A 27,817-nucleotide genomic window follows, 5' to 3' on the forward strand; every position below is an offset into this window, starting at 1 on the left:
ATTAGCTTACGATCCAATATTGAGCCATGCAGGAATAGTGTGAGGAGTAAATGAGATTCGAAACAATTTTTTCAATTTATTTTGTAATTATTTTGTAATTATTTTGTAATTATTTCGTAATTATTTCGTAATTATTTTATAATTATTTCGTAATTATTTTGTAATTATTTTGTAATTATTTCGTAATTATTTCGTAATTATTTCGTAATTATTTTCGCATGTCTGGTGCAAGTTTTATAGTTGTGTGTTTTATCACACCAACAGTCAACAACAGAGGGAGAGGGAAGCTTCCCATTTGGAGGTTTTTTTAGCATATTTTTTTAGCATATATTTTAGCTTAAAACCTGGCTCTTTGAGCAAGCGTTTGGCTAATCAGCGCAATCGAACATAGGATGACGGTAAATTGAACATAGGAATGGCATAAGGACTATGAGACTGGATCTTGTTTGTGATCGAGGCATTATGTATGATTGTTGTGTGTTTGCTACTGTGTATGATGTGTTTTAATTGTTATTGTTGTGTTAATTAACATTGTGTAAACCGCATTGAGTCGCCTAATTAAGGTTGAGAAACGCGGTATAGAAATAAAGCAAATAAATAAATAAATAAATAAATATTGCGCAATCGTGTCCACCATTAACGAATCGATTCGTAATTATACGAAATTTCGTATATTTCGAAATTTTTAAAAGGAAAATTTCGGAATTATTTTAAAAAACGAAATGCAAGGGCCCCCTAAAAACAAAACGAGTTTAGACCCAAATTTTTCCGTGGTTACCCAAGCCTAATACCCAGAGGAATAGCATCCTCTTGAATATGACTTCCTCCATTCGGAGCAGTGCTTGTTGTCTTGGTGAGTTCTCTGTTGTGAAAACAGCGAAGGGAGAAACGAAGGTTGATTTGTTGTAATAAGTCACTGTGGGAGAGCTGGAAGGAAGCCAAGGGGGAAAATCAACACTGCGCTGAAATTCCTTCCCTTAATCTGGAGGAGAGCGAGTCCCTCGGGGCAGAGCGCTCTCCCTCAACACCGAGAAGAGCAAACATCCTATGAATCTTTTATGATCTCCTGGAAGATGGAGTGAGAAAGGACTGTAAATAGATGCTGGCCAACCAAGCGCCGTTCTTTTGCAACTGGAGGACGCTGAGCAAAGGAATCGGCGTTGCGGTTCCTCCTCCGTCTGGCGTCTTTTCCTCCTGCTGTTACCAAAATGTTTGGCAGCATTTCTCCGCAATTATTAACCAGCTGTGCTTTGTGCATCCTTATGGTGGCTCATCTGGCATTATGAAGGCATTGCCATTCCAGGTTGGCATTCCAACTTCAGCAACCTTGCCTTGGGGTGCATCTGCATCGTCAAATGAATGCAGTTTCAATCCGCTTTCTAGGGGCCACGGTAGCACAGAGGTTAAAGCCGCTTGCTGCAAGAAAGGCTGCTGACCGGAGGGTCAACAATTCAAAGCTGCGAGTCGGGGTGAGCTCCCGACTGTCAGTCCTAGCTTCTGCCTTACCTATGTCATGATGCCAGGACTCTGCCGGTATTCAGGCAGAGGTGAATCAAACAAACACCCAATTTGTATCAAACAATTTAATTAAAGCAGCACTTACTTTCTGGATGTTTTAATAGTCCAAAATATAAAACATAAAGGTAGCATTCAGCCAACTTCAGCAACATCACCTTGGGGTGCATCTGCATCGTCAAATGAATGCAGTTTGACTCCACTTTCTCGGGGCCACAGTAGCACAGCGGTTAAAGCCACTAGCTGCAGGAAAGGCTGCTGACCGAGGGGTCAACAATTCAAAGCTGCGAGTTGGGGTGAGCTCCCGACTGTCAGTCCTAGCTTCTGCCTTACCTATGTCATGATGCCAGGACTCTGCCGGTATTCAGGCAGAGGTGAATCAAACAAACACCCAGTTTGTATCAAACAATGTAATTAAAGCAGCACTTACTTTCTGGATGTTTTAATAGTCCAAAATATAAAACATAAAGGTAGCATTCAGCCAACTTCAGCAACGTCACCTTGGGGTGCATCTGCACCGTCAAACGAATGCGGTTTGACTCCACTTTATAGGGGCCACGGTAGCACAGTGGTTAAAGCCGCTAGCAGCAGGAAAGGCTGCTGACTGGAGGGTCAACAATTCAAAGCCACAAGTCAGGGAGAGTTCCCGACTGTCAGTCCTAGCTTCTGCCTACCTATGTCACGATGCCAGGACTCTGCCGGTATTCAGGCAGAGGTGAATCAAACAAACACCCAGTTTGTATCAAACAATGTAATTAAAGCAGCACTTACTTTCTGGATGTTTTAATAGTCCAAAATATAAAACATAAAGGTAGCATTCAGCCAACTTCAGCAACGTCACCTTGGGGTGCATCTGCACCGTCGAACAAATGCAGTTTGACTCCACTTTCTAGGGGCCACGGTAGCACAGTGGTTAAAGCCGCTAGCAGCAGGAAAGGCTGCTGACTGGAGGGTCAACAATTCAAAGCCACAAGTTGGGGAGAGCTCCCGACTGTCAGTCCTAGCTTCTGCCTACCTATGTCACAATGCCAGGGCTCTGCCGATATTCAGGCAGAGGTGAATCAAACAAACACCCAGTTTGTATCAAAGAGTTCAATTAAAGCAGCACTTACTTTCTGGATGTGTTAATAGTACAAACATAATGATAGCATTCAGCCACAGAATATAAAACAAAAGCTGATAGTAAATGCTACACCGTAGTCAAAGGGTCCAGTCCAGTGGTCAAATGCTGAGAGTTCAATGAGCAAAGTCCAGGGAACAAGAGTCTATACCTGTTGCACTCCAGGACAAGAAAAACCCTCTTGACTTTAAACCCCACACCATTGGATGGGAAACAATTATTTTATTGAAAAGGATTGTAAAGTAAAAAAAAAAAGAAGCTTGTGTCCAAATTTGGTGTCAATTCTTCCAGTGGTTTTTGAGTTCTGTTATTCCCACAAACGAACATTACATTTTTATATTATTATTATTATTATTATTATTATTATTATTATTATTATTATTTGAAACACAACAAGATGAGTCCACAGCAAGCAAGATCACTCTGCTGGCTGTTGCATTGGATCACACGTTGGACACTTCCCAAGTGTCTAGGACTGTGTGATGATGATGATGGTTATTATTATTATTATCTGCCCTGACTCAATACTATGCAACCCTGGGAGTTGTAGTTTGGCAAAACACCAGCCCTCTTTGGCAGAGAAGGGCCAATACCTTGCAAAACCATGACCCTTACAGTTCCATAGCATTGAGCTATTTTAATATTTTGAAAAACCAAAATACGGAAAGATCCAATTGTTGTCACTCCCGGCCAAAGCCAAGACCTAAACTATCCCTTTTGATTCTGTTTAGCTTCTCTGAGCGTTACTTCAAGCCGAGTTCCTCTCGGAGCAAAGGAACATATTGGAAAGCCAAGTACATTGAATATACAGATGAAACATTCCGAAAGGAGAAGGAGCGAAAGCAAGATGAGAGGCACCTTGGGATACTTGGTAATGAGGCGGAATTAAGGGTCCGTTTGCAGGGTTTTTGTTTATGTTTGCAAACTTGCGTAGTGCTTTGCTGACTCTTGCTTTAAGAACCCACCATTTCCACACTTTGGTTCCAATGCTCTTTGCTTGAAACAAGGTGTCAGGTCGAAAGAGCTGTATTAGATAGGAATGCATTGCATGGACCTCCAGTGTGGAAAAATACAGTTCTAATGCACATGTGTTCATAGCACAATCCACCGAAGAGTCGAGAAAGTAGCGATGTGATCCTTACAGAGAGAGGTCATCCCTCCTGTTCAAGGAGCTCCACTGGCTGCCATTCATCTACCAGACCCAATTCAAGGTGCAGGTTCTTACCTACAAAGCCCTGAATGGTTTGGGACCCACCTACCTGCGTGATCGCATCTCTATATACGAACCCATGCAATCCCTTCGATCATCCGGAGAGGCCCTGCTCTTGATCCCACCAGCTTTGCAGGCACGATTCGTGGACAAGAGAGAGGCCCTTTTCGGTGGTGGCCCCTCGACTCTGGAACTCACTCCCTAAAGACATCAGACAGGCTCCAACTTTGGCAGTCTTCAGGAGGAACTTGAAGACGTGGCTGTTCCAGAATAATGACCATAGCACTTGTCCTCCAAAGCACTTTACATTTCTTTAAGTCTGCTCGTATGCCCTTCCACAAACACCAGTAACACCTTCCATTCATGTCCCAGCATTATTTCCAATTTTAACCCTACATTTGGCCTTCCCACTGTTTTAATTATGTGTTGTTTTTATTGATAATGTTGTGTATCTTATTGTCTATGTGTTTTTAATTGCTTGTATTGTGTTGTTATTATTGCTTGTATTGTTCTGTTTGGGCTCGGCCTCATGTAAGCCGCATCGAGTCCCATGGGGAGATGGTAGCGGGGTACAAATAAAGTGATTATTATTATTATTATTATTATTATTATTATTATTATTATTATTGAGGGACAGCTGAGTGGCTTGTGTGTGCACTTCCTTTTTGCCATGTGCTTTCTCTCTGCCATCTTTGATTGCTTGCTATGCTCTTCCTGCATCTGTAACCCATCACCACCCTCATCATGTGAGTGTCTTCCTCTGGTTGTATCTGTGTAGCAGACCTGTAAATAGTTGTATGTAGCAACGACTGAAGAATAAGCCTCCAAAGGCATTTGGATGAAAGCCAGAGCTCAAGTGTGCTTATTCAAGCAGATGAGCTACTAAACAAGGTCAGAGGCTGTGCTATGAATTCTCTGCTAACTGTAACCAAGACTCTGCAATGTTTCGGGGATCGGAACTAACTGCTTGCCTTGGAGACAGTCCATTCCATTGCGTAACTGGAGGAGGACATAAAAGGAGGAGTTCACATGACTACCTCGCAGAGGTGTTGTGTGCGTTTTACTCTCTCTCTTCTACCCCCACGACAGAAGTCCCTTCTCATGTAGCTTCAGAGCATTAGACCTATACCTGTCTTCTGAGTATTGAAAGATACTTATCAATCCGTTTCTCCTCTCTTTTTCCCTTCCTTCCTGCAGGACCAGTGATCAAGGCGGAAGTGGGAGACACCATCCAGGTGACCTTTGCCAACAAGGCCTCTTGGCCCTTCAGCATCCAGCCCCATGGAGTGTTTTACAGAAAGGAATGGGAAGGCACTCCATATGATGACGGTATGCCCTCACTCCTATTAGTATCAAGGAAGCTGAGTTTGGGTGCATCTACACAACAGTGTTGATGCAGTTTGACCCCACTTGAACTGCCATGGCTTAATGCTAGAGGACTCTGGGAGTTAGGCTGCTTAGGCTCAAAACTATGGAACTGTGGGAATTGTAGTTTTACAATTCTGGACAAGGGTGCCTCACCAAACCACGACTCCCAAGGTTCCATAGCACTGAGCCAGGGCAGTTAAAGTGGGGTCAAATTGCATTGATTCTACAATGTAGATGCACCCTTACACTGAAGATGAAAAGCCTTATCCATTTTCCATTTGTCCTGCTTTTACAGGGTTTCCTATGCATTACAATATATATAAAACACAGTATTTTCCTGGGTCATAAGTGTCATTTGCTAATTGGTTCTATCATAAAAACATGGGAAAAGTGTATTCAACTGCAAAAACTTTATTTTGGCAGGACATTTTATTTGTTTGTTTGTTTGTTTATATATTTACAATATTTTAATGTATTTATTTATTTACAACATTTATATGCCGTCCTTCTCATTCTGAAGGGAACTCAGAGCGCCTTACAAGACACACACACACACACACATACACACACACACATACAATATATTATATTATTAGCGTAGTACAATATCGGTATTATATATTACTATATTGTACTATACCATTATATTGTAATATTATTAGTAATATTACCTGTAATATTCTTGAGATATTCATTGGAAAAACCATAGCAAAATGTGCTATATCAGGATGTATTATATTGTATTATATTATATTGTATATAATATAATATTGATAATATTACAATGCAATATAATATAATACTAATAATGATAATAATGCAATATTACACACACACACACACACACATATGTAATATTGTATTATTATCATTATTAGTATTATATTGCATTATAATATTATCAATATTATATTATATACAACATAATATAATGCAATATAATACATCCTGATATAGCACGTTTTGCTATGGTTTTTCCAAGTAATATCTCAAGAATATTACAGGTAATATTACTAATAATATTACAATATAATGGTATAGTACAATATAGTAATATAGTTATATACAATATAATATAATACAATATAATACATCCTGATATAGCACGTTTTGCTACGCTTTTTCCAATGAATATCTCAAGAATCTCAGCCAATTCAGCACAGTTTGTGCCACGAAAATGAATTTTCTGGAGTAGAACAACTACTTTCAAAATAAGTACCGCACAATTAAACAGGAAATAACACTTTCAAATAAGAAACAGATTTTGTTACATGGTGTGATTTATTTATTAGAAAGGCCAACTGAACCAATAAATGTACAAGAGAACCTGTAAAAGCAAGATAGATTTTTGGCAATAGATTTTTCCCCCTAAATTATAATTGTATACAGTGTTCCCCCGCTACTTCGTGGTTCGTTTATTGCGGACTCACTGTTTCATGGGTTTTTCCTCCCACCCCCCCACCCCACCCCACCCCCCCGGAGCCACTGGGGGGAGGGGGGGGAGAAGAGGAGGAGGAAGAGGAGGGGGGGCAGATGTTGGCAAATGGTGGGACCAGAGGATGCTGGATCCCCGGGAGGCGGTGGTACCTTGCTCCCTTCCGGCCAGGAGGAGGCGGTGGTGGAGGAAGAGGGTGAGCACAGGCCTCAGCCAAGCTGCTACTGAGCCGAGATGAACTTGCCCAATGGGGAGGCCTGTGACCCAGAGTTAGGGATTCCTCTTCTTCAGAAGAGGAAGGGGAGCAGGGAAATGCTTAGGAATTCATAGAATCATAGAATCATAGAATCAAAGAGTTGGAAGAGACCTCCTGGGCCATCCAGTCCAACCCCATTCTGCCAAGAAGCAGGGATATTGTATTCAAATCACCCCTGACAGATGGCCATCCAGCCTCTGCTTAAAAGCTTCCAAAGAAGGAGCCTCCACCACACTCCGGGGCAGAGAGTTCCACTGCTGAACGGCTCTCACAGTCAGGAAGTTCTTCCTCGTGTTCAGGTGGAATCTTCTCTCTTGTAGTTTGAAGCCATTTTTCCGCGTCCTAGTCTCCAGGGAAGCAGAAAACAAGCTTGCTCCCTCCTCCCTGTGGCTTCCTCTCACATATTTATACATGGCTATCATATCTCCTCTCAGCCTTCTCTTCTTCAGGCTAAACATGCCCAGTTCCCTAAGCCGCTCCTCATAGGGCTTGTTCTCCAGACCCTTGATCATTTTAGTCGCCCTCCTCTGGACACATTCCAGCTTGTCAATATCTCTCTTGAATTGTGGTGCCCAGAATTGGACACAATATTCCAGATGTGGTCTAACCAAAGCAGAATAGAGGAGTAGCATTACTTCCTTAGATCTAGACACTAGGCTCCTCTTGATGCAGGCCAAAATCCCATTGGCTTTTTTTGCCGCCACATCACATTGTTGGCTCATGTTTAACTTGTTGTCCACAAGGACTCCAAGATCTTTTTCACACGTACTGCTCTTGAGCCAGGCATCCCCCATTCTGTATCTTTGCATTTCATTTGGAAGAGGAATCAGACGATGAGGGCTTGCAAGTGCCCACATTTCTGGAGAGGCAAAAGGAGACAGAGCACAGACAGCATTCAACTAGAATAGCTGCTAGAAACGCTGAACTAATTGGGAGACGCCCTAGCACTTCCTGTGTGGGGAATTCAGGGCTATAAATCAGAAGCACGAGCAGCCAGCTTTTGCTGATAACAACGACTCTAATGCTGATGTTTTCGCTCCAATTGAACCTGCTTCAAGTCTGCGTCTGAGGATTTAGTTCCTTGCCCATTGTCAGATGTAAGACTGCTGTTTCTTTTGGGACTTTATAAGAGACTTTAATTTTGTGCCTGCATTAGGACTTCCTTGCTTTCATTTGCATTTTTCAACTGCCTTTGATGATCCTTTGTGTTTGCTGAAGCAAAGCATTTTTCTTTTACTTTCAACATTGTATTAAGGCTGTTTTTGAAGGGCACATCAGGACACCCAGACCGGATGAGAAGAAGAGCCTGGGTGGAAGAGACGGAGGAGGAGGGAGTCACTTCTGCTGCGCTGTCGCCGCTTACTGCAAGTGCTCGGGGGCGCTCTTCATCTCCTTCTCCTTTGCTCTTCTTCTCATACAGCCTGGGCTTCCCTACATCACGGATTTTCACTTATCGCAGGTGGTCCTGGAACGGAACCCGTGATACGTGAGGGAACACTGTAGTCCCATAATATTTCTCTGCACTTTATTTATTTTATTTATTTGCTTTACTTCTATACCGCCTTTCTCAGCCAAAAAAGGCGACTCAAGGCGGTTTACATAGTAAAGGTTCACACAACAACATCAAAAAGCAGTTAAAACACATTATACAAAACATATCAAATCAAGTAATCATTAACATAAACATGCGCCTCAGCAAACAAATCAAAATCAGAATCCGCAATCATAATCCTTTATACCAATTCCTGTGTTCGATTGTACCATCTTACTGTGTTTCATTGCACAATTAGCCAAACGCTTGTTCATAAAGCCAGGTCTTGACCCTCCTCCGGAATGCCAGCAGTGAGGGGGCCTGTCTGATGTCCGCAGGTAGGGCGTTCCACAGCCGGGGGGCCACCACCGAGAAGGCCCTGTCTCTCGTCCCCGCCAACCGCGCTTGCGATTCGGGCGGGACCGAGAGCAGGGCCTCCCCAGATGATCTTAATGTCCTAGTCGGTTCATAGGAGGAGATGCGTTCGGAGAGGTAAGTAGGGCCAGAACCGTTTAGGGCTTTATAGGCTAAAGCCAGCACCTTGAATTGTGCCCGGTAGCAGATTGGCAGCCAGTGGAGCTGGCGCAGCAGAGGAGTGGTGTGCTCCCTGAGTGCCGCTCCTGTTAGCAACCTGGCTGCCGAACGTTGGACCATTTGAAGCTTCCGAGCAGTCTTCAAGGGCAACCCCACATAGAGAGCGTTGCAGTAGTCTAAGCAGGATGTAACCAGAGCGTGGACTACCGTGGCCAAGTCAGACTTCTGGAGTCTCCTGCGCATTGATCAGAAAATCCAACTGCATCCACCATATGATGCTCTTTCCTTGCACAGGATTGTCCCATAAAGGCACTGAGGTGAGGCCCATGAGGAACTTCACCTATCGGTGGACGGTGCCACAACACGTAGGACCAACTCACACAGACCCCTCTTGCCTGACCTGGATGTACTCCTCTGCGGCGGACCCCACCAGAGACACCAACTCCGGTTTGGTGGGGCCCTTGCTGGTCTGCAGACCAGGGACTCTTGATGAAAGGAACCATCAGGTACAGTCTCTTCGCCTGTTGTTCTCTCAGGGATGATCCTGTTCCTGCAGAAGTGGAGCATGAGAGATCTATGGTGGGATTATACCATGGCTTCTCTCTTGCAAACCTGAGCTATTATCTTCTTCATCTTGGGGTGGAAAAGGTGAAACTATGGCACATGAAGGCCTATGTCTCCAAGTAGAGCATGCGAGATCTATGGTGGGATTATACCATGGCTTCTCTCTTGTCACCCTGAGATCTTATCTTCTGGGTTCTGGGGTGGCGAAAGATGATGCTTTGAAGGCAAACACTAGCAGCTAAAATAGAGTATAGCAAGGTTATTGTTGTTATTTGCCATCAAGTCAGCTTTGACATTTGAATGGGAGATCTTGCAAAGTCAAGATTGTGGATGCTTGATGGAGCCAATCAACTTGTAGATAGTAGCGTTGTATCTTCCTAAGCATTCTTGTCTTTCCCAATTAGTCACATCATCTCTTGATATTTCCAACATTCGACAGCCTTGGTTCATTCATCTTCCTTTCTAGTAATACTCCTCATATTGCATGATGAGACGATCCAACATGAAAGAAGATTATTAGTGCATGTGAACCTGAACCTTTGACAACCTTGACTTCTTGTGTCTCCTTGTTATCCTAGAAAGGCGTTGATAAGGAGTTGTATCTCTTATTTGGGGTGTTCGATGAAAACCTCAGCTGGTATCGGGATGCGAATCTGAAAACTCTGAATCATTTCTCAATGCATGAGGACGAAGTCTTCAAGGAGTCCAACAGGATGCATGGTAGGTCCAATGCGCCCTTTTCTGAAGATCCGGGTTTACGGTCTGTACTTTTGCAAGCTATTTCTCTTTCTCTTCCTAAGAGGGCTGATGCCTCACTAAAGTTACTACTCCTAGGATCCCATAGCACTTAAAGTGGTATAGAACTACAGTGTAGCCATACCATTGGATGATGATGATGATGTTGATGACAACCTAGACTCTGGTTGGGTCACTCCCATCTGATATTATGTCCTCTTCCCTTTCCTGCATGGAAGCCATAAATGGGTTTGTGTACAGCAACCTGCCCATCCTTGAGGTTTGCAAAGGAGAGACCATTTCCTGGCATCTTTTGGGCTTTGGAGGAGAAGCGGACATCCATGGCATTACTTTCCAGGGAAATACAATCCTGATGAATGGGATGCGACGAGACACCACCAGCCTCTTTCCTCACACTTTTGCCACTGCCCTCATGCAACCAGATGAAGAAGGTAAATGCTTACTTTAGTTGACCTCCCTTTTCTCCTTCCCAAGCCAAACCCTGATGTGAAGTTCTCCAGATATATTTGGGTGCACCTACACTGTGGAATGAATGCCGCCCGGCACCACTTTGATAGCCGTGTCTCAATGTTATGGGCCCACGTCTATCCATTCTCCCTCCTAGGGACCTTTGAGCTGTACTGTCAGACTAGCAACCACTATCAGTCCGGGATGAAGGGCCGTTACTCTGTCCGCAAATGTGGGAAGGAGACGTCTTTTGGTGACCGAGTTTATGAGAAAGTGAGGACCTTCTACATCATGGCGGAAGAGGTGGAGTGGGACTATGCTCCAGACCGCAGCTGGGAACTGGAGAGACACAACAGATCTGCAGGAGAAAGGTAGGAATGTAGAGTCAAAGAGTTGGAAAGGATCCCCAAAGGGCATTTAGTCCAACCCCTCCCCCCTCCTACACACACACACTTTGGCTTTGCAGGGCTCTAGAAGGAAAGCAAAGGCCCTATGAATAAGCATAATCTTGGGAATTATATCCGTGTATACTTGTGCCAGCTTAAAACAATTGTCTACAGTCTTCTTATCCATCAAAGGTTCTTCTTCTAAGGACTTCATCACACACAATAAAATAAGTGTTTCTACACACTTAAAAACATGCAACTGGCGATGCACTTCACATGACACAAACTTCAAATGTGGAATAGCAGTATCTTGCCATTTCTAAAGTTTGGGCTTTTCTGACCATTCTTAAGTTGGTTGGCAAGCAACTTATTCCTCAATTCCTCACATAGAGATGTGTAAAGGTGACCAATTTAACATGTGATAGGAATTCCTCCTTGCCCATTTGTAAACATAACAATGATGTCACCATGGAGAGAGGAGTCAGGATAGGCTGTATTGATTCCTTTCTTCCGCCATTACCATTTTTGGGACTGAGGAGATATAGCAAACATTCAAAGATATTCAAAACATTCAGGAGAAAAACCCTGTGCTTGTCTCTGAGCTCCCTCTTTCAACATTTCCCCCTCTTCCTGTGTTATCTCCCTTTTTGTAAAAGTCCTTTTGAACTCTTACCTACTGTTTTCTCAATTGCCTCTCCTGAAACTCCTGCTGTGCTATTAGGCTTCTGTTTTGCCTATCAAAAGGCTAGCAGAGAGAGACATAAGAGAGCTAAAGCTTTATTTACCCCCACCTTCCTATTCTCAATTCAACAACATAAGAATAACTCCTCTATATATGTTGTTGTGAGTTATTTGGTCCTCTTGGTCAGTCGCAAGGCCGAACAGGGTATAGGGTCACAGCCTGTGCTGGACGGGGTTACACTCCCCTTGAAGGCACAGGTTCGCAGCCTGAGGGTCCTTCTGCACTCCTCACTGAGCCTGGAATCCCAGGTTGCAGCGATGGCCAGGGGAGCTTTCACACAATTAAAACTTGTGCGCTAGCTGTGCCCGTACCTTGGGAAGTCAGACTTTGCCACGGTGGTCCACGCTCTCGTTACATCTAGGATAGACTACTGCAACGCACTCTATGTGGGGTTGCCTTTGAAGACTGCTCAGAAGCTTCAAATAGTCCAACAAGAGACAGCCAGGTTAATAACTGGGGCAGCATACAGGGAGCACACAACTCCCATGTTACACCAGCTCCACTGGCTGCCAGTTTGCTACCAGGCACAATTCAAAGTGCTGGCTTTGACCTATAAAGCCCTAAACAGCCCCAGCCCAAATTATCTGTCCAAATACATCTCTCGCTATGAACCATTACAGAGATTAAGATCCTCCGGGGAGGCCCTGTTTTTCGTCTTGCCATTGTCACAGGCATGATTGGTGGGGAGGAGAGACAGGGCCTTCTTGGTGATTGCTCCCTGGCCATGGAACTCCCTTCCTGGTGAGATCAAGTTGGCCCCCTCCCTCCTGTCCTTTTGGAGGATGGTAAAAAATTGGCTGTGGGACCAAGCTTTTGGGACACGACAATAAAGCAGTAATAGGAAAGATGACCAGGCCAATTAGACTTGATGTGGATGACTAGGATAGTTTTAAATGGTGTATTCTAATATTTTGATAAATGTTTTTAATGTTTATGTATGTATATAAGAATTTGTGTCCTGGCATTGAATGTTTGCCGTATATATGCTGTGCCTCACCCTGAGTCCCCTTCAAGGTGAGAAGGGCGGAATATAAATGTTTTTAATAATAATAATAATAATAATAATAATAATAAATTGAGCTCCCGAGATTACAAAGACAGACGTTTTTGAAAAATTAAGAAAACGAGGAGGTTCAGTGGGAGGAAACTGTGTGATGGCAAATCCAATAGATAAATCTTAACAAAAAGGAAAAGGGTGTGATGGAATCATAGAATCATAGAATCAAAGAGTTGGAAGAGACCTCATGGGCCATCCAGTCCAACCCCCTGCCAAGAAGCAGGAATATTGCATTCAAATCACCCCTGACAAATGGCCATCCAGCCTCTGCTTAAAAGCTTCCAAAGAAGGAGCCTCCACCACACTCCGGGGCAGAGAGTTCCACTGCTGAACGGCTCTCACAGTCAGGAAGTTCTTCCTAATGTTCAGATGGAATCTCCTCTCTTGTAGTTTGAAGCCATTGTTCTGCGTCCTAGTCTCCAAGGAAGCAGAAAACAAGCTTGCTCCCTCCTCCTCCCTGTGGCTTCCTCTCACATATTTATACATGGCTATCATATCCCCTCTCAGCCTTCTCTTCTTCAGGCTAAACATGCCCAGCTCCTTAAGCTGCTCCTCATAGGGCTTGTTCTCCAGACCCTTGATCATTTTAGTCGCCCTCCTCTGGACACATTCCAGCTTGTCAATATCTCTCTTGAATTGTGGTGCCCAGAATTGGACACAATATTCCAGGTAAAGTGGTCTAACCAAAGCAGAATAGAGGGGTAGCATTACTTCCTTAGATCTAGACACTATGCTCCTATTGATGCAGGCCAAAATCCCATTGGCTTTTTTTGCCGCCACATCACATTGTTGGCTCATGTTTAACTTGCTGTCCACGAGGACTCCAAGATCTTTTTCACACGTCCTGCTCTCGAGCCAGGCATTGTCCCCCATTCTGTATCTTTGCATTTCGTTTTTTCTGCCAAAGTGGAGTATCTTGCATTTGTCACTGTTGAACTTCATTGTGTTAGTTTTGGCCCATCTCTCTAATCTGTTAAGATCGTTTTGAATTCTGCTCCTGTCCTCTGGACTATTGGCTATCCCTCCCAATTTGGTGTCGTCTGCAAACTTGATGATCATGCGGTAGGGAAATCATCTGTTTAATTTCCAAACGGGTCTTTTTGAAGCTTAAGAGAAAGCCAACTATCCCAAACACTTTACATATTCCATGTGGTGAAGTCCTAGGTTTCAGTCTGAATTATATCAAGCTCAACACTAAAGCAGTTCAGCACCATGATGGGTTCTTTTCATTAATATGGGGATCGCCAGCCGTGGTTGTAGCAGCCTTTCATCTTGGCTTTGTTCTTGCCTGCGGCACTCAGGCTCCCCCGGGTGACGTTCTGGGCAAGGACCCCGTTTCATCTGCTGAGACTTTGTGTTGTTTTATTAATGGCGACGGGGTATCAATAATGCAGAATAGAGCTTTGAAACCCGCAGGTACGGCGAGGTGTTTCTGAGCCACGGAAATGGTCTGCTGGGCTCCAAATACAAGAAAGCCGTTTACAGAGAATACACCGACGGGACATTTCAGACCCAGAAGGAGAGGCGCAATGGAGAGGAACACCTTGGGATTCTGGGTGAGAACGGGCAGCAAACCGAACGTTCTTCAGGTTGAGTCTCTTCTCTGAAACTCTCTGATTTGGTGCTTTTTCAAGCAGCACCACATTTATTCCTATTGGCTAGGCATGGGGTGAAAACTCATTCTTTTCCCCATGGCAGTTGAATATGAAGGAAATCTCTTCTTTACTTCCTTCCCAGGTCCTTTCCTTTGGGCCGAAGTGGGAGACGTCCTCAACATCGTGTTCCGGAATAACGCAACCCGGCCATACTCCATCCATGCCCATGGCATTTTGGAAAAGAGCGGTGCGGACCCGGAAGCTGCAAAGCCAGGTGAGCATGCAGTCCAAGGGCTTGTCTTGCCTTCTGGACTCATTCGTTGCAAATTTCCAGGCATCATGATGGGTTGAGTGATGCATTCATTGCCCTTGAAGGTTGCATGGCTGAAACCCATGCCCAGTACTGTGCCATATGCAACTCTGCCCAGCCGTAAGAGGCTGGCATGGATGTTCTTAAACTGTTCCACATCAAACATAAATGCCCAACCTCTTACACATAAGACATTCACCTAATTGCCACCACTGTGTGCCATAATTTGGTATGTGAATATGCTGGTGCCTCTGCTGTGCCCTCCCCTGGAGAAGGCAGACCAGGCTTTGTCTTGGTTGCTTCCTGGTTAGACAACTGTAATGCTTCACTTGGAAAGTACTTAGAGTGATTTCTATATCCTTCCACTTCTTCCACTTCCTTTTTTCCTTTTCCTTCCCCTCCTCCTTCTTTTTCTCCTCCTTCCTCTTCTTTCTTCTTTCTCCTTTTCCTTATTCATTTTCTCCTTCTCCTCCTCCTTCTCCTCCATCCTCTTCTCCTTTTCCTTCTCCTGTTCCTTCACTTTCTCCTCCTCCTTCCTATTGTTTTTCTCCTTTTCCTTCTTATCCTCCATCTCCTTCACCTCCTCCTCCTCCTTCTTCCTCTCCTTCTTCTCCTTCTCCTCCTCTATCTCCTTCTCCTCCTCCATCTACTTCTCCTTTTCCTTCTCTTCCATCTACACCTTCTCCTTCATATTCTTCTTCTCCTTTTCTTTCTCATCCTCCATCTCCTCCTGCTTCTTCTTCTTCATCTTCTCCCTTTCCTTCTCCTCTTCCATCTCCTCCTCCTCCTCCTCCTTCTTCTTTTCCTTCTCCTCCTCCATCTACTTCTCCTCCTTTGTCTCCTCCTTCCTCTTCTTCTTTTTCTTCTCCTCCTCCATCTCCTTCTTCTCCTCCTCCTCCTTCCTCCTTTGCCTTCTCTTCCACCTCCCCCTTCTCCTTCATATTCTTTTTCTCCTTTTCTTTCTCATCCTCCATCTCCTCCTCCTCCTGCTTCTTCTTCCTCCATCTACTTCTCCTTTTCCTCCTCCTCCTCCATCTACTTCTCCTCCTTCCTCTTCTTCTTCTTTTTCTTCTCATCCTCCATCTCCTTCTTCTTTTCCTCCTCCTTCCTCTCTTTCTCCTTTGCCTTCTCTTCCACCTCTCCCTTCTCCTTCTCCTTCATATTCTTTTTCTCCTTTTCTTTCATATACTCCATCTCCTCCTCCTCCTGCTTCTTCTTCTTCTTCCTCTCCTTCTCCCTTTCCTTCTCCTCCTCCATCTCCTCTGTCTCCTTCTTCTTCCTCCTCTTCTTTTCCTTTTCCTTCTCCTCCTCCATCTACTTCTCCTCCTTCCTCTCCTTCTCCCTCTTCTTCTTCTTTTCCTTCTCATCCTCCATCTTTCTTATTCTCCTTCTCCTTCCTCGTTTTTTCCTTCTCCTCCTCCTCCTCCTCCCCCTCCTTCCTCCATCTCTTCTTTTGAGCAAAGGGTCATGAGAAAGATTTTATACTGGGATATATTTGTTGGTGTGAACTTAGATCAGAAACATCCATGGGTCTCATTTTCCCTCCTTGTTCTCCCAGGTGAAATTGTCACATACCAGTGGGATGTCCCTGCAAGATCTGGTCCAGGACCAAATGATTCCGCTTGTGTCTCTTGGATCTACTACTCCAGAGTGGACCCTGTGAAGGTCAGCCATTGTCCACTACTGGGAGGGAGCAGGAAAACATGGCATCATCTGAGGAAGCCCCCCACCCAGAGGTCCATTCATGTTGACTCTTGATTCGGTCCCAGTTATCTCTCCTATCTTTAGCAGAGCTCTCCTTATAAAGATTACTTTAGTTCCCTAAAAAAGGTGTGCTTTGTCCCTCAAGTGCTTATTTCCCAACCACACAACTGCCAGAACATTTCCTCTGCTTCCAAAGCCTATATTTGCCAAGACACACTGGACTCAACCCAGTCCAACGAGACCAAAGGTGTCAGTTCAGGTGGAAGTCCATATAGGTTGACCAGGGTTGCCAGTTATCCCTGATTAGAAGGGATTTCCTTTCTTTCAGAGGTGGAAATCTGGCAGGAATCCCTTATTATAAGTAGACTCCCTGTTTGAGGATCGAGCAGCTTTTCCTCCTATAGAGACAGAACAAGATGCTCAATGTTTTGGTGTGTAGGCTCATCATAAAGTCAGAAATACCTTGACAAAGATGTCTAATTTGCATGGGTAGATTATCCTGAAACCAACACTTCCATTTGGTCTTTAGCTAGAACAAAGTCATGTTAATAACTGGTTCCTCATTGCCAACCCTACATGTCATGGAGTTGGGCTGTCCCTTGTTTCGGTTTTGCAAACCGTAGTGTGGATTTACCATATGGATTTTCTTCCTATTTGGCTTCCTTTCCTTTCCAGGACCTGTTCAGTGGCCTCATTGGGCCCCTGAAGGTCTGCCGCAAAGGGACCCTGGGCTCGGATGGGAGAAGGAGAGGAGTCAGCAAGGAGTTTGCCCTCCTCTTCTTGGTCTTCGATGAAAACCAGTCCTGGTACCTGGAGGAGAACGTGAAGAATTACGGCCAAGGAGAGCGGAACCGTTCCCGAGTGGACGAAGAGGAATTTGCAGAAAGCAACAAAATGCATGGTAGAGGAGGGATTACATCCTTGCAGCTTACGTTTCGTTAGAAGGTGTATTTTATTGTGAAAGAGTAACACACTGCAGTTGTAATAATGGGTTTGTTGTATTGATTGTTTAGATAAAGGGAAGACAGCCCCTTGTATCACATCTGTAGCCAACTTGACATTATAGTTTGGCCACACTTCCTGTTAGACTGTGATTCCAAACATGACAATAGTATCCTTCCCAGGGCTGTTCAGGAAATGAAACACTCTTAGTGCAAAGTGTGCTGGTGAAGGAAAGCATCTATATATATTGTCGAAGGCTTTCATGGCAGACTCACTGGGTTGTTGTAGGTTTTTTCGGGCTATATGGCCATGGTCTAGAGGCATTCTCTCCTGACGTTTCACCTGCATCTATGGCAAGCATCCTCAGAGGTAGCGAGGTCTGTTGGAACTAGGGAAAAGGGTTTATATATCTGTGGAATGACAAAGGAATGACATCTATATATATAAAAATGTAATGTTCATTTTTTGGGAGAAACATAACTCAGAAACCACTCGATGAAATGATACTAAATTTTGACACAATACACCTAATAGTCCAACGAGTGTCCATCACCCCTAAAACACCCAAAAAAACCAGCAGAATGGACTTAAAAAACCCCAAAAAACCATATATACATATGCACTCATATACATATACACATGTACACATACAGACAGACACACAGTATACACATGCACACATACAGACACACATATGCACATATACAAATGCCCACATATACATATACATATAAACATAAACACAGAAATACACACATATATCCATGCATATGCACACAAATATATACACCTATATATATATATATATATATATATATATATATATACATACATACATACATACACAAAAGCAAACATAAACGCACACATATATACACATATACATGAATATACACACACAAAAAACATATACACAGACTGGGCCACAACAAGGCATGGCAGGGAACGGCTAGTATGCTATGAGAAACAGATGATTTTTCACTACTTGAAGGAGGACTTCTTTTCACAACAACAACAACAATAATACTTTAAGCAAATGCTAGGAGCGTGTCTGGCTTGGCTTGAATTCAAAAGTGGAGGTCTTTGGAACAACCCTTTATTTACCTTCCTCCCTTAGCCATCAATGGGAAGCTATATGCAAACTTGCCTGGACTAACCATGTATGCTGGTGACTGGGTGAACTGGTACCTGCTGGGAATGGGCCAGGAGATCGACGTGCACACTGTCCATTTCCATGCGGAGACCTTCCTTTACCGGGTGAGATGTTCTGTTTATTCCATGAACACAGCAGAGTGAGTCTGCTCTGGACACAAAAGGAACTGTCCAAGGTACTGAACGGTCTTCCAAATTGGCTTCTCATCTTGGGGAGTTCCTTGGAAGCGCAAGCTGAAACCTGGAGAGGGTCCACTGTGGCAACATCCATGTTTGGTGGGGGCTTAGCATAGGTTTTAGTGATGGGCACCATCGTTTCTTATGCTCCTTCTCCCTTCTGTTGTGTCAGAATGGCCAGAGTCACAGGGCGGACGTGGTGGACCTCTTCCCGGGGACCTTGGAAATGGTGGAGATGCTGGCCAGCAATCCTGGGACGTGGCTCCTCCATTGCCATGTGGCCGACCACATCCATGCCGGCATGGAGACCTTGTTCACTGTCTTGCCCAGGCCAGGTAGGTAGGTTCAAATCAGGTATCAGGTCTGATTCACCATCCAGCCCAGGATGATTACACTGGCAGCTGGGAAAGTCTCTTCTATCAGCCTTTCTTCATCCCTCTTATTTCATCTGGGCTTGGACATGGCACTGAAATCTATTAAACAAATGTCAGACGGTAGGATCTAAATAGCAATAGTAAATAACTACTCACAAGCCGGCTTGCTTTGAAATTGATATATTGCTTGTATCTCTGCAGCACCACTCGCTTTTATACACCTTTCCTGCCCATTTCCCCCTCTTCTCAGTTTCCTTATTAGAACTGGTTGCTTCACAAGTTCCATAACATGGTTTCTAGCATCCTCTACTGGCTTCGGAATGTCACAGAGAGAATTGATTCAGTCAGGATGATTCAGCCAGGATGTCACGGAGGGAATTAGTGATGTCTTCATGCCGTCAGAAATTGACTCCTGACAACAAAGACTATGGGGCTTTGCCTTCTGTGAGCTGTGTTCTCTCTCGTATGTTTCTTGTTCCCCAAGTGCCCTGCGTATACACTATACTAGGCCTCTTCATGGAGCAAATTATCTTGACTGTGGCCAAATATCATTGCCTATTCTCCAAGGCAGGCTGCAATGTGTTCCTGTCTGAAGGGCTTCAAGGTAGATTTGCATAAATTCCATGCAATGCAAGACTTTGCCCATGCAATAACTAGGACGATGAATGTATATATCATATCTTATGATCCTGCAGTTTTTGCACGCAGGCTCAGATACGTGTGAGAAACTTACCCTGTATTTCAGCCCAATTCTATGTAAAGTTTTTGCTAGGAGACAATTTCCTGTTGCCAAGTTCCTTTCTGAGGAAGCCACGATAAGGCAACTTCCTGTATTAGACTCAGGCCGAAACCTCTCCTGTATCTATTTGCAGTGTTATTATCCTTATGCATGTGCATTTTGTGTTGCATGTTGTCCTGCATTTAATCAGTTTTATCAATTTATTGTTTTATCAAGGGAAGCAGTTAGCATTTGATCCAAAACATTGCAGAGTCCTTATGACAGCTAGCAGAGATTTGTAGTCAGTTTATTAATCTTGTGATGCACCTTTCACCACTGAACCGATTGTGTCTTTGGACTATAATAAGGTTTTGATTGAATATCAGGTATAATTGAAACTGAGATGCTGATTGTAATTAATCCCTTACCTTAGCTAGCTGGCAAAAGCCTAAGGAAGTGGGCCTGGCGAAGCCACAGCATGCATTTTAGGAAAGGGAGACAGGGAGATGCCATCTTAAGTTAGGTTTGCCTTAAGGGGGCATGTTCTAGTCTAGGAGGGAAAATCAGAAGGCTAGGATTGGTTAGGAAGATGGGGGCGGAGCCTAAGTGGCCTGAAGGAAAAAGTGTCTTTTAAATTGAGGTTTGAGGTCCCAGTTTGCCAGTTGGAATTTGGAACGGGTAGAGAGAAGAAGCGTGGGTGTTAGTGAGAGCAGTTTGGGTTTTGAAGAAGAAGCTTGAGTCAGTCTTTTGTAAAGTATTCAGAGTAGCTATTGAGAATATAGGTTTCAGCGGTGACCAGGGGAGCATTCGCACAGCTCAGGCTCGTGCGCCAGCTGCGCCCGTACCTTGGGAAGTCTGACTTGGCCATGGTAGTACACGCTCTGGTCACATCCCGCCGTGACTACTGCAACACTCTCTACGTGGGGCTGCCCAAAAAGACGGCCCGGAAGCTCCAGCTAGTCCAGTGCGCGGCAGCCATGTTACTAACAGGAGCGGGACGCAGGGAGCACACAACGCCCTTGTTGTCCCAGCTCCACTGGCTGCTGATCTGCTACTGGGCCCAATTCAAGGTGCTGGTGTTGGCCTACAAAGCCCTAAACGGTTCCGTCCCAAAATACCTGTCTGACCGCATCTCGGCCTACGAGCCCACGAGGACCTTGAGATCGTCTGGGGAGGCCCTTCTCTCGATCCCACCTGCCTCACAGGCACGCCTGGCGGGGACGAGGGATAGGGCCTTCTCGGTGGTGGCCCCCCGGCTGTGGAACACCCTCCCTGTAGACATCAGATAGGCACCCTCCCTTATGACATTCCGCAAGAGCCTAAAGATGTGGCTGTTTGAGAAGGCGTTTGACTAAGTGCTACAACAAATTGGCAATGATGAGTGGAACGGAATATGGATAACGAGATTGGATTGTGATTCTATGATGAGACGTCGCGAATGATTTAGTGTAATTGTATTATTAATAGTGATGTTGTTATTGTTGTTTATGATATTGCTTTCATTGTAAATTGTCTTTTTTATATGTTGTACACCGCCGTGAGTCGCCCTAGGGCTGAGAACAGCGGTCAACAAATGCAGTAAATAAATAAATAAATAAATAGCTAGAATACTGTGTGGAGCAGCACCCCGTTGGTGGTCTGTTCATTTCCTAAGGAAGACTAGTTCAGGGTTTTGGCTAGATTCCTAAGGGGGATTTTTGGGAGTTACTATCAGAGATTCATTTCCTGAAGTAATTTTCTGTGGTGGAACTTTTAAGACTTGTAACCCAGAAGTTTTTTAGATCTTTACTCAAACGCAACCACAATCTTTCTATGCCAGTATTTTACTAAAACCATTAAGCATTTGTACCTGGATATTTCAAGCCTTTTCAATAAACGTTCTTGTTATCTTTATCAACTTATACCAGCCTCAGTATGAATACCTTGTGGTCAAAGCATTATTCAAGTCAGCTTTTAACAGCCTCTAAGAAAACTATAGTGACACAGTGTGGGTCACAGAACCATCTCTCAACATAGAAACAGCCTGTTTATTATTAATATGGTGGCAGCGGAAATCTTTTGAAGAATCAATTTAAGTCTCTCTGTTCAAGTGGTTTCCAGTTCCTAACTTTTATAGAGACAGTTGGTTCAACAACTATAATCTCTCTATATTTTGGTGAGCTAGTCTGTAGTGGAGGTGTTATCGTTATAATTTGGCTGAGCAGCGTTGTGAGATTATTTTATATATATTTCCTCGTATAAGAATTTAATTAAAAATCTTCTCTACTACTCGCTGCATTGTTATACTGATCCAGGGACTGAACATAACTACTATGCAAAGATAACATGCATCCGCACCATTCTGGCTTCACATAGAGAACTCTTTCGCCTGACTTGGGGTTGTTATCAGAATCCTAATTCTGTTGTTTCTTTTCTTTCAGAACCCAGGCGCTTGAATGTCAGTTCCGTGGCAGGTATGGCTTTTCTTGCTTCCTGGTCTCCTTGGACATAGATAGGATTCCCTATTATTTGAACCCTAGCGAGATGCCTTCTCCATGCAGTACAATTCAGTTGTCTTTGCATTGCAGCAATCGTATCCTTGGTTTTTCTTAACCAGTAGAGTTTGCATGTCTTGGTCTCCAAATTTCGTGTCTTGGTCTCCAAATTAGTAGTGCAATAGGGTGGTTTCCCCAATGTAAGCTAGCATACATTTCCCTTAGTCACTTCTAATATATGTATTTGAATGGTTTTGTGGTCATATACACACACATTTTTTTTTATTTGTCGTGTCAGAACAACCAGTCTAACAGAACAAAGCAAACAAACAGAAAAATACACAACTTGTGAGTTTGGTGGCTGGTTAAATGTCCTTTGACCAGTATCTGGCCACTTGGAGTGCTTCCGGTGTTGCTGCAAGAAGGTCCTCCATTGTGCCTCATGTGGCAGGGCTGAGGTTGCATTGCAGCAGGTGGTCAGTGGTTTGTTCTTCTCCACACTCGCATGTCGAGGATTCTACTTTGTAGCCCCATTTCTGAAGGTTGGCTCTGCATCACGTGGTGCCAGAGCGCAGTCTGTTCAATGCCTTCCAAGTCGCCCAGTCTTCTGTGTGCCCAGGGGGGAGTCTCTCATTTGGTATCAGCCATTGGTTGAGGTGCTGGGTTTGAGCCTGCCATTTTTGGACTCTCGCTTGCTGGGGTGTTCCAGCGAGTGTCTCTGTAGATCTTAGAAAACTATGTCTGGATTTAAGTCGTTGGCGTGCTGGCTGATACCCAAACAGGGGATGAGCTGGAGATGTCTCTGCCTTGGTCCTTTCACTATTGGCTGCTACTTCCCGGCGGATGCCAGGTGGTGCAATACCGGCTAAGCAGTGTAATTTCTCCAGTGGTGTAGGGCGCAGACACCCCGTGATAATGCAGCATGTCTCATTAAGAGCCACATCCACTGTTTTAGTATGGTGAGATGTGTTCCACACTGGGCATGCATACTCAGCAGCAGAGTAGCACAGCGCAAGGGCAGATGTCTTCACTGTGTCTGGTTGTGATCCCCAGGTTGTGCCAGTCAGCTTTCGTATGATATTGTTTCTAGCACCCACATACATACACACACGCGTGCATGCTATGTTGTACTCTACTTTGAGTAGAGGTGAGTAAGAAATAACAACAACAACCACCACCACCACCTTGAGTCACCATGGGAACAAAGGCAAGGTGTAAATGATGATGATGATGATGATGATGATGATGATGATGATGATATGTTCTTCAGGAGCCCCCAACAAGCTACCTTCTCAGCTTTAACCATGATTTATGTTTTCCTCTACAGCAGTGGTTCTCAACCTGTGGGTTCCCAGGTGTTTTGGCCTTCAGCTCCCAGAAATCCCAGCCAGTTGACCAGCTGTTAGGATTTCTGGGAGTTGAAGACCAAAATCATCTGGGGACACACAGGTTGAGAACCACTGCTCTACAGCGACACAAACCATGGCTAATGCTAGCTAGCAAGATTTCCTCCAAGACATGGTTTCCAAATTCACTTCATCTTCTGACTAAGAGGGAATGTAGGTTGCTATGAACTATGGTAGGAACTATGGTAGAACCCAGTGGCGGAGTGGGTTAAACCAATGAGCTGCTGAACAGCTAACCGAAAGGTCGCAGGTTGGAATCCAGGGAGTGGGGTAAGCTCACGCTGTTAGCCCCAGCTTCTGCCAACCTAGCAGTTAGAAAAACATGCAAATGTGAGTAGATCAATGGGTATGGCTCTGGCGGGAAGGTAACGGTGCTCCATGTAGTCATGCCCTTGGAGGTGTCTATGGACAATGCTGGCTCTTTGGCTTAGAAATGGAGATGAGCAGCACAGTCCCAGATTCGGACATGACTGGACTTAATGTCAGGGGGAAACCTTGACCTTTACCTTTACTATGAACTATGGTTGGTGTTGAGGCAAATCTTCCAATATGGACATGCCATCCAACGCTAGAGCCTCCTGAGCCAAGACTTCTTACGAGCTACTTAGACAGGAGTCGACACACGTTTTCTGAGAAATGTATTCATTTGAGATCCTGCTCGTTCTAGGCAATTAAACTTGAACAATGATATCAGTAATGTTCGAGCTTTGGAGAATACTTTTCTCTCCTAGTGCATCTTTTCCTTAGATGTATATTTTTCCAAGCCAAAGCGCTGATATTCTCCCCACTCCAAAATGTTCCCAAAGGTAGAGATAACATCCTGTTACCATAATGTTCACCAGAAGCGAGTTTGTTCACAAAAGAAACCTCTTGAATTATGCAATGCTTGGAGTGTTTAACACAGTAGAGTGTGGGCCGCAAGCCATATTTGCCTCCAAAACGCTCTCAAATTGCACCTTTTTATTTCATTTAGGGAGGGTTGCGCTAGAATTGACATCTGCACACTTCCAGTTGTCAGAAGAAAGGTCCTCAAATGGGACAGAAATGACCAGCGTGATCTTAAAAACATGCTGAAGATGCATCCGTTTTCCCTGAAGCTTCTATAGATGTTTGAGGTCAAAAAGACCTTAAGGTTCCATTCTGTCTCCCATGCTTTCCAACATCTACATGAAACCGCTGGGAGAGGTCATCCGGAGTTTTGGAGTTGGGTGCCATCTCTACACAGATGACACACAACTCTACTACTCTTTTCCACCTAACTCCAAGGAAGCCCCTCGGGTGCTGGACGAGTGTCTGGCCGCTGTGTCTATCTGGATGAGGAGGAACAAGCTGAAGATCAATCCCGACAAGACAGAGGTCCTCCTGGTCAATCGTAAACTAGACCGGGTTATAGGGTGGCACCCCCCCTGAAGTCTCAGGTCTGCAGCTTGGGTGTCCTCCTGGACTCATCACTTACGCTTGAAGCTCAGGCGTCGGCGGTGGCCGGGAGGGCCTTTGCACAATTAAGACTCGTGAGCCAACTGCAACCGCATCTCGTGAAGGCAGATCTGGCCAGGGTGGTCCATGCCTTAGTCACCTCCAGATTGGACTACTGTCATGCAATCTACGTGGGGCTGCCTTGAAAATGGCCTGGAAATGTCAGTTGGTTTAATGGGCAGCAGACAGATTGTTAACTGGTGCTCCTTACAGGGAATGGTCAACCCTCCTGTTTAAGGAGCTCCATTGGCTGCCGTTCATTTTCCGGTCCCAATTCAAGGTGCAGGTGCTTACCTACAAAGCCCTAAACAGTTTGGGACCCTACTACCTGCGTGACTGCATTTCTGTATATGAACCCACACAATCCCTTTGATCATCTGGAGAGGCCCTGCTCACGATCCCACCTGCATCGCAAGCACAATTGGTGGGAATGAGGGACAGGGCCTTCTCGGTGGTGGCCCCACGACTCTTGAACTCCCTCCCCAAGGACATCAGGCATGCCCCAACGTTGGCAGTCTTTAGAAGGAGTTTGAAAACGTAGGTGTTCCAGTGTGCCTTCCCAGAATAAGGAATCCCAAGCAATATGTCCCAATTGCACTTTCCGAGAGATTTAGGATTGTCTGCACGCCCACCTATCCCTAAAATATCCATTCTATTTCACTTGGACATGCCCAGCATTTTTTAAAATTTCAATTATTACATTTGGCCCGGCCATAGGTTTTTAAATGCGTCTTGTTATTGTTAATGTTTATTGCTTATTTTGCTTATGAGCTTATTTATTCTTTTTGTATTTATTGTTGTTATTGTTTATTGTTGTATTGTGGGCTCGGCCTCATGTAAGCCGCACCGAGTCCCTTGGGGAGAAGGTAACGGGATACAAAGTATTATTATTATTATTAGTATTATTATTATTATTATTATTAATACAAATTACTGGGAGGACACTGGATTCAGTCCTCCAAGGACCACTTAACCTTCTGTAGTTGTGCAACGTAACACCTTTTAGGAAAGGTTTGCTTCCATCCTTACAACAAAATAGGAGCAGAACGTTGTTGTATCATTTCTGTTGAGGTTCTCCTTGAATGTTGGGTCCCTCCTTTGACTTTTCCCTCTCGCTCTTTGCTTTCAAGCGAGGCCTCCCGAAGATGGAGATGACCCTGACCACATCGTGTTGTTCGGCTCCAAACTGGCACATGGGAAGGTCGAGGCCACCATTATCCTTTTGGCGGTGGCCGGAATAGCCCTCTTCCTCATTGCCGTTGTCTTCCTGGGCATCATCATCCACCGCGAACGGCAAAGGAGGCTACGACGCAACCGGAGGTCCATCCTGGACGAGGGATTCAAGCTGGTGGCTGCAAAAACCCCTGAGATCTGAGTCTTCAGCCCAGAAGAGTTGCCTCAAACACACATTTTGCAGTCAGAACAATCACGTTTGTGCAAGAAACTGTTGACGCAGGGTTAAAGTAAACACCCATGCTAGGTAGATACATAGAATCCTAGAATCCTAGAGTTGGAAGAGACCTCATGTGCCATCCAGTCCAACCCCATTCTGCCAAGAATCAGGAATATTGCATTCAAATCACCCCTGACAGATGGCCATCCAGCCTCTCTTTAAAAGCTTCCAAAGAAGGAGCCTCCACCACACTCCGGGGCAGAGAGTTCCACTGCTGAACGGTTCTCACAGTCAGGAAGTTCTTCCTCATGTTCAGATGGAATCTCCTCTCTTGTAGTTTGAAGCCATGGCTCCATTGCGTCCTAGTCTCCAGGGAAGCAGTAAACAAGCTTGCTCCCTCCTCCTCCCTGTGGCTTCCTCTCACATATTTATACATGGCTCTCATCATGTCTCCTCTCAGCCTTCTCTTCTTCAGGCTAAACATGCCCAGCTCTTTAAGCCACTCCTCATAGGGCTTGTTCTCCAGACCCCTGATCTGCTCCCTCCTCCCTGTGGCTTCCTCTCACACATGTATACGTGGCTATCATATCTCCTCTCAGCCTTCTCTTCTTCAGACTAAACATGCCCAGCTCCTTAAGCCGCTCCTCATAGGGCTTGTTCTCCAGACCCTTGATCATTTTAATCGCCCTCTTTCTCTGGACACATTCCAGCTTGTCAATCTCTCTCTTGAATTGTGGTGCCCAGAATTGGACACAATATTCCAGGTGTGGTCTAACCAAAGCGGAATAGAGCATGGGGAGCATGACTTCCCTAGAATCAATCTTCTCACGTTACCCTCCAGCTGTGTATGAGACTGAATACCTCTCAAGGGAAGCAGTTAGCATTTGATCCAAAACATCACAGAGTCCTTATCACAGTTAGCAGAGATTTATAGTCCAACCTCTGACGTTGTTTTCCGGTAGGCTGTTAGGAATTGTGGGAGTTAAAGTCCAAAACACGTGGAGGGCTGACGTTTGGCCATGCCTGTACTACAGCTTTCCAAAAGGAAATTGCATCCCGTCATAAAAAGCAAAGGATTTCCGCCTTCTGAAAGAACCCAGGCTTGTTATTGAAGAAAATAGGATTCAAATAAATGGGTCCGTGCGGGATTTCCGTAGAAATGTTGACTCTAATCC

General features: G+C 44.6%; 1 protein-coding gene across 1 annotated transcript in view; it reads left to right on the forward strand.

Moving 5' to 3' along the window:
• HEPH (hephaestin) overlaps nt 1–27,615 on the forward strand; it is a 49,902-nt gene extending 22,287 nt beyond the window's left edge. The window contains exons 8-21 of the mRNA XM_060756006.2: nt 3,367–3,506; nt 5,043–5,174; nt 9,264–9,475; nt 10,112–10,253; nt 10,508–10,720; nt 10,894–11,107; nt 14,338–14,477; nt 14,659–14,790; nt 16,385–16,491; nt 17,206–17,431; nt 18,590–18,729; nt 18,974–19,136; nt 22,314–22,346; nt 26,380–27,615. Of these exons, the coding sequence (XP_060611989.2) occupies nt 3,367–3,506; nt 5,043–5,174; nt 9,264–9,475; nt 10,112–10,253; nt 10,508–10,720; nt 10,894–11,107; nt 14,338–14,477; nt 14,659–14,790; nt 16,385–16,491; nt 17,206–17,431; nt 18,590–18,729; nt 18,974–19,136; nt 22,314–22,346; nt 26,380–26,624 (2,239 nt within the window). The 3' untranslated portion in view covers nt 26,625–27,615. The remainder of the gene's footprint in view (nt 1–3,366; nt 3,507–5,042; nt 5,175–9,263; nt 9,476–10,111; nt 10,254–10,507; nt 10,721–10,893; nt 11,108–14,337; nt 14,478–14,658; nt 14,791–16,384; nt 16,492–17,205; nt 17,432–18,589; nt 18,730–18,973; nt 19,137–22,313; nt 22,347–26,379) is intronic.
• The last annotated feature ends 202 nt before the right edge of the window (nt 27,616–27,817 follow it).

Source organism: Anolis sagrei, chromosome 10 (genome assembly GCF_037176765.1).
Source record: "Anolis sagrei isolate rAnoSag1 chromosome 10, rAnoSag1.mat, whole genome shotgun sequence".
Classification (NCBI taxonomy): Eukaryota; Metazoa; Chordata; class Lepidosauria; order Squamata; family Dactyloidae; genus Anolis; species Anolis sagrei.